The 12,426-nt window shown below is 46.2% G+C and overlaps 1 protein-coding gene across 5 annotated transcripts in view; it reads left to right on the forward strand.

The window, feature by feature from the left end:
- Positions 1-7,763: 7,763 nt before the first annotated feature.
- Positions 7,764-12,426, forward strand: part of KDSR (3-ketodihydrosphingosine reductase) — a 38,186-nt gene continuing 33,523 nt past the window's right edge. For 3 of the 5 annotated variants that reach the window (XR_013961384.1, XM_080683645.1, XM_080683644.1), the window contains exon 1: positions 7,952-8,204. Coding sequence is in view for 4 of the 5 variants with exons in the window: in XM_080683645.1 (XP_080539771.1) it covers positions 8,094-8,204 (111 nt within the window). In the remaining variant the exon portion in view is untranslated. Of the gene's footprint in view, positions 8,205-12,426 lie in introns of all 5 variants that reach the window. The other 2 variants (XM_080683643.1, XM_080683642.1) reach the window with 2 other exon arrangements.

Genomic DNA, 12,426 nt, shown 5'->3' on the forward strand with positions numbered 1-12,426 from the left:
TACCAGAAATAAGCTTTTTTGTAGTTGGGTCTAAAATCTAACCAGGTTTATTTTACCTTTTGTGTAAATAAAATGCGAAGAATTTGAGGAAAGTACAAACTACATCTGGAATTTATAATACCTAAGAAGGGAATGTGTTGGGCAATATGTGTTGTTACAAGTTGGATTCTCCAGGAGCCAACAAAGGGGAGTCTGGGGTCAGGATGTTTACTACAGATCAACACCTGTGAACAGAAAGGGGAGGGAACAGAACTGGGCAGAAGAGGAAGTTATGTAGAGCATTCCTGTGTAATTTTTACAAGCTTTCCCTAATGTATAATCAAACCAAGAAATTAATGTTAGCACAATCCCATCAACCACACTACTGCTTTATTTTGATTTTACCAGTTTTTCAACTAATGTCCTTTTTCTGTTTCTGGATCCAACCCAGGATGGCATTTAGTCGTCATATATCCTAGTCTCCTTCCCTCAGTGATGTTCCCTCAGTCTTTCCTCTCAGGAACTTTAGGTGTTTTCTTTATTTTTATGTATTTATTTTTTATCTTGAGACACTGGAAGAGTTTTAACTAGATATTTTGAAAAATGCCCCTCAATTTAGGTTTGTTTGATGTCTTCTCTTAATTAGACTAAGGTTGGGGATTTGGGAGAATAACACCATATAAGTGATGTGCCCTACTAGCGTATCAAATTTTTCCTTTCCACACACTGTCCTTCAGAAGCTAGTTGCCAAGTCTTGCCTTCGAGAAAGGAAAAGGAAATTAAGCTTCCCTTCTGGAGGGAGAGAATGAAGAATTTGTGGGTATATGTTAAAATTACACAGTATTTAATAACTATTTGGGGGAAGATCCACTGAGAGTATGCATTATTCTGTTTCTCCGTAATTTTTTACCCACTCACTGTTAATCTTGCCTATAGCAGCAATTATTATTTGGTGTTCTATGGTGATTTTCAGTTTCATTCCTTACATTAATAAATGTTACATTTATTAATTTAAGTTCTCTAAGTAAGAGTTGTCCTTTCCCAGTTTCAACCCTGTTTTTTATTTTGAGTTTTACATTATAAGCTAAACTGCGGAAGTAAAGTCTGCATTATTTTAATCTTTTTAAACTATGTTTTTCATTAATTTGAGAGAGAGAGAGATGGAGAAACATTGATATGAGAGAGAAACATCGATTGGTTTGCCTCCCGTACGCACCCCAACGGGATCAAACCCACAACCTGGGTATGTTCCCAGACCAGGAATTGAACCAGTGACCCCTTGGTGTATGGGATGGTGCTCAACCAACTGAGCCACATCAGCCAGGGATATTTTTTAAACTTAATTTATGAGATAATACTAATTTAACTGAACTTTTTTGTGTAACACAAAACACCATCCTGAATGTGGCAAATGGTACCTAAGGATGATAATGGAGTGATTATGAAAAAATGAACACCAAAATATTTGTACTCATTTTATTTGAAATACGAGTAGTTACCTTGATAGGAAGTTTGTGCCCGACTGTCAATCAATGCATTGCTTCCTCCTTGTTATGAAAAATAGGCTTAGTGAAGTAGTAATGTGTGTGGATTCTGTAATGTTTATGACTTAAATTTGAAATTATTTAATGGCATGATCTTAGCTAGGGCAGCTAGCTGTAACAAAATGCCATAGACTGGGTGGCTTAAACAACAGACATTTCTTACAGTTCTGGAGGCTGGAAGTCCAAGATCCAGGTGCCAGCAGATTCAGTTTCTGCTGAGAGCTCTGTTTCTGGCTTTCAGAAACTTCCTTCTTGCTACATCTCCACATCTGCCAGTATCTTGATTTTGGACTTTCCAGCCACCAGAACTGAGAAATTTCTATTGTTTATAAGCCACCCCATCTAAGGTGTTCTGTTACAGCAGCCCAAATGGACTAAGACAACAGCCTTAATACTTTCCTCAACAAGGGCTCATGGGAAAAATATTTCCTTAATTATTCCATGTTCAATGGGTGAAATACAGATCAGCTGGATATAAAACCTGCTTGGCTCACCATTCTTTCCTTGAGACTCTTATAGATGTACTAGAGGCCCGGTCTACGAAATTCGTGCACCGGTGGGGGGCGGTCCCTCAGCCTGGCCTGCACCCTCTCGCAATCCAGGACCACTGGCTCCTAACCACTCGCCTGCCTGCCTGCCTGCCTGCCTGATCACCCCTAACTGCTCCCCTACCAGCCTGATCGCCCCTAACTGCTCTCCTGCTGGCCTGATCGCCCCTAACTGCCTCTGCCTTGCCCCACACCCGGGACCCAGGATTCCCTCCCTCTGGCCAGCCGCAGGCACCTAGGACCCGGGCCAGCTTCGCCTGGGCCTTCCACTGCCGCAGGGGACCGTGGGTGGGTGGCTTTGCCAGGGCCACAGCCGCAGGCACCCGGGACCGCGGAGCAGGTGGCTTGTCCCTCTCTCGGGCTGCAGCCACAGGCACCCGGGACCGCGGAGCAGGTGGCTTGTCCCTTTCCCGGGCCGCAGCCTGGCTGATCCGTATTCCTCTCTCCCCAGTGTTGAGTGTCTGAGCCATGACGGCATGAGGGTGTGATGACCATTTGCACATTAGCTCTTTATTATATAGACTAGTGGCCCGGTGCATGAAATTCATGCACATTAAAAGGGAATTAATTAGAGGAAATATTTTAATATTGCTATTTGCCCTTTCTCTATAATAGAAGTGTCAGAGATGAAAGAAAATCAGTAAAATGCATATGAAAACCTCCCTCCTGTCAGAGTCTGGGGCATGCCGCAGGACCCAGTGTCAAGTCCCTGCCCACGCTCGTGCCTCGAAATTGCATGAGACCCAGACCCGGCCAGCCCCACCCCCATCAAGCCCCGGAGGGCGGGGGGCGCAGCCTCAGGTCACCCAGCCCGGCACTGGGTGGAGGGCATGGCCTCAGGTCCCCCGGCCCCGGGGCGGGGGGGTGGCGCAGCTTCAGGTCCCCTGCCCCAGTCCCTACTGATCAGCCTGACGGTGTGATGACCATTTGCATATTAGCCTTTTATTATAATGACTAGAGGCCCGTTGCACAATATTCGTGCAAGAATAGGCCCCTGGCTTCACTCGCAGCTGCCCGGGAGCCAGCAAGTCCCTGCTCCCCAGCCGCCTGAGAGCCAGCACGTCCCCGCTCCCCGGCCGCCCAGGAGCAGGCACATCCCCGCTCCCGCCGGGAGCCTGCAAGTCCCTGCTCCCAGGCTGCCCAGAGCTGGCAAGTCCTCATTTCTATCTGGAGTACCACTCCAGTAGCTCCCTCCACCGCTCCCCTTCCCCTCATAGCAGGCTTCACACTGTTCTGCATCTGCATATGCAAATTAACCTCCATCTTTGTTGGGTTAACTTGCATACTCACTCTGATTGGCTGTGGGCATAGCCGAGTGATGGTTAATTTGCATGTTTCTCTTTCATTAGGTAAGATTATATAGGATTATGATTCTCTCATGTTGAATGTTACTGTGGAGAAATCTGAAACTAGCCTGATTTCTTTTGTAAATAAGTGACCTGGTTTTTATTTTGTCCCCCTGACTGACCAAAGTCTTCATTCTTTTAAAATCCAATGTGTTTTCTAAAGGTTTCATAGTTTTGCATTTAAGCCCATGATCCCTCCTGTATTAGTCAGAGTTCCCCAGAGAGACAGAACCAGTTGGAGATACATCATCTTTGGTGATGTTAGAGAAACACTCTAATGGGGAAGGCAGTGCCCAGAAGAGTTTCATAATAAAATGGAACCGGTTTTGCAGCAACATGCTATGAGGAAATGCAAAGAGGTGAACTGTGTTCATAGCAGATAGACTCCTGGGCTAATTTTGGAGCCACCTGAGGAATTGCTGGGCCTGTAGCCACTTTGGCCACTTGGGCCGTGTCCTATGCCTTGTTCTTTGTCAAACAAAAGAAGAACTGTGTGGTTTATGGGTGAAGGGTTCAAGGTGCATGAGTGGACAGCACCCTATTTGGAAGGCTGCCACTCTGAAGAAGGTAAAAACAAACCGGCTCAGTTGGCTGGATTACATACTGTTAGTCCCTATGTTTGAGTGTTGAAACAACTCTTGGGCACTAGCTAATGGCCTGGCCATATGGTTAGGTATAAGGGTGATGGGAAACTGGGATGCCTGTAAGTGGCATGGCTGTATGGAAACCACTATGGAAACTCAAGGGGTACATTAAAGTAGGGCCTGTCACTGGTCATTAGAAGAGCCTCCTAAAGATTGGAAGGCGATCAGAACCAACAAGTGGATATTCTGGTGTACTCACTTGAGGTGGCCACCTGGGTCATGAAATGAATGCATGTGGGGCCACAGCAATTCAGAGCTGGGATGAATCTAGTCCTCTTGTTCCCTCTGGGTCACCAAATATCAATAACTTCTCTGTGCCAACAAAAATGACAGACCCTGCCTGGCTGGCATGGCTCAGTGGCTGAGTGTCGACCTATGAACCAGGAGGTCATGGTTCAATTCCTGGTCAGGGCACATGCCTAGGTTGCGTGCTTGATCCCCAGTGTGGGGCCTGCAGTAGGCAGCTAATCAATGATTCTCTATCATCATTGATGTTTCTATCTCGCCCTCCCTCTCCCTTCCTCTCTGATATCAAAAATATTTTTTTTAAATGACAGAGGCTGCCAATGACTATGGGGAAGATTCCCCAGAGGGAAGGTGTGACACAGAGTTGGCGGCAGATGGATGCTTTTAGCTCTGGAAGGTTACAGGTAGATTTTGACCTGAGTAGACAGATTGGACTGGGTTTTGCATGCCCAGGGGTAGATGCAATGCTCAAAATGCTATAAAAGGCCTGAACCAGAAGATATTGTACCAGTTCAGACTGAATTATGTTACTTCGGACCTAGAAGCACATTTTATAGCCCATAGAGTCCAACAGTGGTCAAAGAGGTAGCAAGCATATGTAATGGTCATATGTTGCATATCATCCTCAGAGTAAAGGTCTAATAGAGAATTGAAACAGGCAGTTGAATGGAGGAAGGGAAGGTAAAGGTCATAGGGCTGACTCACAGGTCTTGCTGAATGTGCACTCATACTCAGCAGGAGGGGGACCAACCGAGGGTCCCCACTAGATTCCTCCACTTTTTGTGGGGAGCTGGAGGAGAAGGTGTAGGGGAGGATGCTAGCATGACTATATAGTTCTTGTGACTACACTTTTCTCTTTTCTCCTATCACCTCAACTTTCTTTTTTTCTACCTGGTACAGCAATACAGTGTTACAACTGGTTCAAGGTGAATTGTCTTTGTCTTAGTGAGATTACAGTGCTGCTATTCATGGCCAAATCCATAGGGAAATTGAGTTAAGAGCCTTCTACAGATATTAGGCATGTGTTTATTTGTAGGAGAGCTTTGAACAAAGACCAGGTGGTGGCCTGTGTGGTAAAGAATTTGGCCTTGCCCAAAGAGAAAGTCTGGCCTTTGTCTTTGGCTTCTGGGAAGTGATGTATGTCATACCTGACAGAAGTGTCTTTGTTTAGATGAGGGCTAGCTAAACTGGATTTTAAGGTGGGGGCTGGCCATGCCAGAAAGATCGATCATGTCATAAGCTTTGTATCATGCAATATCATTTGACCTGGAGATTGAGTTTAGCTATATGGGCAATCAATCACTCCTACATAAGGAAGCCTCAATAAAAATCTCTGGACACCAGATGAGTTTGATGCATATTGTCACACACAGGTGCTGAGAGTGTCACACATCCTGACTCCATGGGAGGACAACAGAAGCTGTGCATTTAGAGCCCTCCATACTTTGCCCCATGCACATTTTTCCTTAGCTGACTTTGTCGTAAACCACCGATCGCCATGAATATAACAGTTCGCAGTGAGTTCTGTGAGCCCTTCTAGAGACTTATCAAAACAGAAGGTGGTTTAGGAATTGCCCAAACTTGCAATTGGTGTCAGAAGTCATCGGGCCTGTGCCCTCAAACCCTGTAATTTGGCTAATTCCGGGCATAAGTGAATAATGAAGAAAAACTCAGATCCTTTGCTCCTGAGCTCCTTAGTATTCCTAAAAATAACAACAAAAAGGAAAGGCAAGCAATCAAACAAAAATAAGTGCCTTATGCAAGTCAAAATCACAATGAAATGTCACTTCACACCCACTAGGAAGGCTGTAATTAAAAAGATGGTAAGTGTTGCTGAGGATATAGGGAAATTGGAATCCTCACACCCTGTTGCTGGGAATATAAAATGGTTCAGCTGCTTTGGCAGTCTGGCAGTTCTGGTGAAACAGTTATAAGATTGTCGATGTGAGAATGGTCAAACCTGTAGACAATTTTTATAAAAATTTATTTGAGCCAAACAGAGGATAAGCTTGGAAGCCAGATCGCAACACACTGAGATAAACGCTTCCAAGAAATGACAGTGTGCACTTAGAATTAAAGAAAGAAGTAAGCAGATCACCTGAAGGTGGGAGAAAGCAAGGTGGGGGATTGGGTTACAGCATAATTAACAAGATTATGTGTTCTCTTGAGGTCATGCTTTAGAAGGAGGGGTCTAAAAACATCATTTCAAAGGTGTGTAAACCTAGGTGCACAGACAGGGCTTGCTTAAGGCAAAGTAAGCCTTTTACTAAAGAAGTTCTTGGGACGTGCCTACCCACCATGACCTGCCCATTTAGAAATTTATGATCAGATCACCCTGTGAGGTTACTTTATGTAGAACCCCTTTACCGTTCATAAGAGCCAGCAATTATACTTTTAGGTCTATACCCCAGATAAAGGGAAACATGTGTCCTCACAAAAACTTGGTTGTGAACATTCACAGCAGCATAATTCACAAAAGCCCCAAAGTGTAGCTCAGCAGTTGAGCATGGAACGAAGAGGTCACTGGTTGGATTCCAGGTCTGGGCACATGCCCTGGTGCGGGCTCAATCCCCTGTGGGGAGCGTGGAGGAGGCGGCCTATTGATGATGTTTCTCTTTCTCTCATCGATGTTTCCATCTCTCTACCCTTTTCCCTTCCTCTCTCCTTAAAAATCAATAAAAATATATATTTAAAAACAACAACAACAAAACCCCAAAAGCCCTAAAGTGGAAGCAACCTGAATGCCCTCAATTAATGACTGGATAAATGAAATGTGGTCTGTCCACACAATGGAATACAATTTGTTGATAAAAACGATAAAATGCTGATACATGCTACAACATGGATGGAACTTGAAAACATGCCAAGTGAAAGAAGCTGGACACAACAGGCTACCTAGTGTATGATTGCATTTATATATCTGAAATAAGCAATCCTATGGAGACAAAAACTGGTGATTGCCTAATGGGCACTGACTGCTGATGGGCACAGGATATTTTGGGGGTGAGGGAGGTGTAGAGGTTGCATAGCTCTTGAGTACAGTAAACACATTTATTTTACACTTTAAATCGGGATGTGAATTAGATCCCAACCTTTTTATTTATTATTATTTTTTAATTTAAATCTTGCTTTGGTAAAAAAAAAAAAAAAAAAAAAAAGATGAACTCAGCTCAACGAAATGGAACCATCTGAGTGGCTTTTTTAAAGGCCATATTCAGGTCTTCCCGTTCCTCTGAAAAGGGACAATGGGTTGTGACCATTTTCTAGGAACGCACAGAACCTGTGAAATGGAGGCCGGGATTTCAGAGCTTGATCCCGGGCTTCCAGGCGCCAGCAGGGTCGGGCTCCACAGCTCGAGCCTGGATGGCTCCTGCCAGGCGGGGCGCGGGGCTGGGCGACACTCGGCGACGTGGCGGAACCCACGCCCCGAGCGGCCCAATGCCCCGGCGCGACACCGGGAAGGTGGGGACACCAGCTCTCCGCGGTCCTAAGGGGCACTCGCGACCCAAACCAGCGCGGTCACCACGCCCGCGCAGAGGCGCTCAGGGGGCGCCGCGGGGACTGGGGCCGGGGGGCCGGGAGGAGGCTGCGGGCCGGCCTACGCCACGGGCACAGCGCACCGGCTCCCGCGTCTCCGCCGGTGGCGCCGCCCCGCCGCGGTCGCGCCCTCGGCCGGCTCCGCCTCTTCCCCTCGGCCGCCGCCCGCCCGGGACCCAAACAGAGGCGCCTGCAGCGCGGCCGCGCGTGATCCCGGCGCCGCCCGCCCCCGACCCGGCCGGCCGAGCGATGATGCTGCTGCTTGTGGGCACCTGCCTCGTGGCGTTCGTGCTGCTGCTCTACATGCTGTCTCCGCTCATCAGCCCCAAGCCCCTCGCCCTGCCCGGCGCGCATGTGGTGGTGAGTGGCCTCCCGGGGCTGCGCCGCCACCTCCCGGCCCGCTCGGCCGGCTCGGCCCGCCCCTTCTCCCAGCCGAGGGTCCCCTGCCGCCGTGCACCTGGCGCCGGCCGCGCGGAGGCCCTCGGGGACCGGCCTCGCCGCAGCTGGCTCCTCCCGGTGCTCCGGGGGCCGGAGCCGCTGGGTGACCCCTGCGCATCCCTGGGATGGGGTTGTTTTTGTCCTCAGTTTTCCCGACGAGTCAGTCAACGGAGAGGCTGAGAAACTTTGTCAAGGACACCGTGGGGGGGGGGGGGGGGGCAAAGGGCGGGGGGGGGAAAGGCGGGGAAGGGAGTCCCTGCCGCCAGGAGGGGCCGAGGCGCTGGGAGCTGGGAGCTGGCCTGTGTAAGAGGCGGACCGAGCAGTTGCTGAAGGCATCTAGGGGGTGACTCACTTGGGGGAAATTGGCCGAGCCCAGTGGGCCGGCACCCTGGCCGGAGGGAGGTGCTGGGACGCTTCTGCCCTGTCTACACGGCTAGTTTCTCTGGGAGCTCAGCCTGGGGTCGGCTGATGGCGGTTCCAGGGCGACCCTGTGCCAGCATCGGAGTCCGATCCACCTGGCGGTGTTTAGGAGTGAAAGGGCTGTGGATGGGTTTGGTTTGTTTCTTTCCGGAAGCTCGTGTCTTCAAAGATTCCCTTTCTGCAGGTGTAGCACTTCTTTTAAACTGAGAATGCCACCTTCCCTGCGCCCAGCACCTCGCTTTTTGCGGTGGCTTTGAATTTCCCCACCCCGGGGTCCACACTGAGGCGGGAGGTTATGGGTAAGGACTAAGCTGGTGGCACAAATCCTCCTGGTGCCCGAGGTGACATCCTCGAGTCTCCCCACTGAGCTGTGTGCGATAGGACAGGATGGTCATTTCTTGTAGTGTGCTTTAAGTCTGGACCAGCTTCGTGAATGAGAAAAGGTGTTTTCTTTAAGTTCTCTTTTGTAAAACAATTCGTCAGTTTCCAACTCGTGCTCTTCCCTATGTGGAAGATAGATGAGGAGGTGAGTGTAAATTCTTTGAGAGAGAGCAAGGAAGAGAGAGAGGAGCAAAACTTTACAGTCATGCCAAATCCTGAAGGTGTCACATCCATCCGCACGATAACTTCTGCCACGATCGCATGGCTTTAAAGGTTGGATTCTTTCAGAACTTAGGTTTGCAGAGCATAACTTGGAAAAAGGTAAAGCCAAATGCATTGATGAAAAATTTGAGTCAGTGTCTTTGAGAGTTTCCCTTAGCCTGGACTCTGCTCCTTCCACCCCATGATGCTAAGGGCCGCTGGTAGGGAAGGTGACAGACAAGTCTGGGAGAGACCAAGAGGAGTTTCTTATTTTCACTGACTAGTTTTAAAAGGCCCTTACAAGTGATGTGAGGGTGACATGAATAATTCACTCTGTTTAATTGACTTGTGTACTGGAAAATCAAGTTTTCCTTTTTTGGAGATGGCTGGGAGCAACTTTCCTTGTAACACTTTCCCCCCTCTTGCCTTCAATAAAAGGGGTGGGGTGTGACTAAAGTTAGTAATATTTAAATAGAATTTCCAATGAATAGTAAGAGGGAATGATAAAGGAAGGAAATTAAACTTATCTTTAGTGTCCCACATCTGGGCTCAGTTTACCAATTGTTACCATTTTTCTCGGCCATCTTGAAGATCTCTTATATTTGCTTATAACTTTCAGAATAATATAGCCTAGAAATGGCTTATTCTTAGGTACCGTTTAAGAATTAGCTGGCTTGCTTGGGGGTTTAGTTTCCCATGAAGCATGACCCAAAAGTTGAAGTCTTACTCTTGTTCTTATGGGAAAATCTTAGAAGTGATCAGGTCGAACAGGTCTGTGCTGTGCAGTAATTTCACACAGCTAACTTACTTATTACAGTCTATCTAGAAAAACACAGCAGTAATAACAACAGCTAATTTCAACATGGCACTTTACAGCATATACATTTTCTTCATAACTTTCATTCATTCATTGAATGCAAATAGGAAATTTTACTTACAAGTGTTCTTGTCATTGTATCTTTCATAGAAATGGCACAATACACCATTCTGCAAATGAATGTAGGAAGTGTTTATTTTGAAATTGCTTATGCTTTGCACTGTGCCTAGGAATGAGGGAGGTAAACTGGAGTGGGTACTTGTCCTCAAGGGACTTACAGTCTGGCAGGGGAACTAAGACATGTAATAAGTAACTGTGCCCAAGATAGAAGTGACAGGTAAAGGATGGGACTGAGTGACAGGAAGAGCTGATTGGAGGAAGTGAAATTGGAACTGGCCCCTGCAGGGTAGGCAGGATTTGGAAATGTAGGTGTGTGTGGGATATTGGATGGAGGGACATTCAGGCAGCAGGAGCATCATAAAACAGCCGGGACATTTGTAGGGGTCCTGTTAATTGCTATGGAATTGGAATGTCTGGTGCAAATTAATAAACGGAAACCATCTGTGAAATAGCTCCATAGTAGAGACCTCCTCAGAGGTGACTGCTCACCTAGGCAACAGGTATGTTTTTACAGTAACCTTCTGTAGGTAATTGGTTAATGATCTGCCAAAGAAACCCCATCAATGGTGGAAAGATGAGGCTAAAGAGAAGGAGGGGATGCCTAGGAGTCACATGAAGATGAATACATTGTGTAGGTGGGGCTTCATGAGGATTTAAAACCATGGGATGGGATCAAAGATGTTCATTACAGCAGGACTAACAGTAAAACATTCTAAATAATCCAATTGTCTGACTATAGGGAAATGGTTAACTAATGGTTTTGATAGAGCTGTGAATGCAATATTGTGAAGCCTTTTAGTTTTATTTATTTTTTTAATTTAATAAATTTTTATTGTTCAGATTATTACAATTGTTCCTCTTTTCCCCCACCCTCCATAGCTCCCCTCCACCCGGTTCCCACCCCACCCTCTGCCCTTAACCTCCCCACCACTGTCCTCATCCATAGGTGTACGACCTTTGTCAAGTCTCTTCCCGCACCCCCCACACCCCTTTCCCCCCGAGAATTGTCAGTCCACTCTCTTTCTATGCCCCTGATTCTATTATATTCACCAGTTTATTCTGTTCATCAGATTTTTTATTCACTTGATTTTTAGATTCACTTGTTGATAGATATGTATTTGTTGTTCATAATTTTTGTCTTTACCTTTTTCTTCTTCTTCCTCTTCTTAAAGAATACCTTTCAGCATTTCATATAATACTGGTTTGGTGGTGATGAACTCCTTTAGCTTTTTCTTATCTGTGAAGCTCTTTATCTGACCTTCAATTCTGAATGATAGCTTTTCTGGGTAGAGTAATCTTGGTTGTAGGTTCTTGCTATTCATCACTTTGAATATTTCTTGCCACTCCTGTCTGGCCTGCATAGTTTCTGTTGAGAAATCAGCTGACAGTCATATGGGAGTTCCCTTGTAGGTAACTAACTGTTTTTCTCTTGCTGCTTTTAATATTCTCTCTTTGTCTTTTGCTCTTGGCATTTTAATTATGATGTGTCTTGGTGTGGTCCTCTTTGGATTCCTTTTGTTTGGGGTTCTGTGCGCTTCCTGGACTTGTAAGTCTATTTCTTTCACCAGGTGGGGGAAGTTTTCAGTCATTATTTCTTCAAATAGGTTTTCAGTATCTTGATCTCTCTCTTCTTCTGGCACCCCCATAATTCTGATGTTGGTACGCTTGAAGTTGTCCCAGAGTCTTCTTACACTATCTTCAACTTTTTGGATTCTTTTTTCTGTTTGCTTTTCCGGTTGAGTGTTTTTTGCTTCTTTGTATTTCAAATCTTTGACTTGATTCTTGCGGTCCTCTAGTCTGCTGTTAGATCTCTGTACAATATTTTTTATTTCAGTCAGTGTATGTTTAATTTCTAGTTGGTCCTTTTTCATATCCTCGAGGGTCTTGCTAAATTTATCGGCCTTTTCTAGGAAATTCTTGAAAAACCTTATAACCACTGTTTTGAACTCTATATCCAGTCATTTGCTTTCCTCCATTTCTTTCATTTGTGATCTGTTTCTTTGTCTCCGCATTTTTGCTGCTTCCTGAGTTGGTAGAGTAGCTTTGTGTGCTAGGTGTCCTATAGGGCCCAGTGGCTCAGCCTCCCCAGTTACCTGAGGTAGACACTCTTGGTGCACCCCTTTGTGGACTGTGTGCACAGCCTTGTTGTAGTTAAGTCCTTTTTTTTTTTTTTTTTTTTTTTTTTACAGCAAAGGTGGAGATTTA

The sequence above is a fragment of the Plecotus auritus genome (assembly GCF_963455305.1).
Source record: "Plecotus auritus genome assembly, chromosome: 8".
NCBI classification, from domain to species: Eukaryota; Metazoa; Chordata; class Mammalia; order Chiroptera; family Vespertilionidae; genus Plecotus; species Plecotus auritus.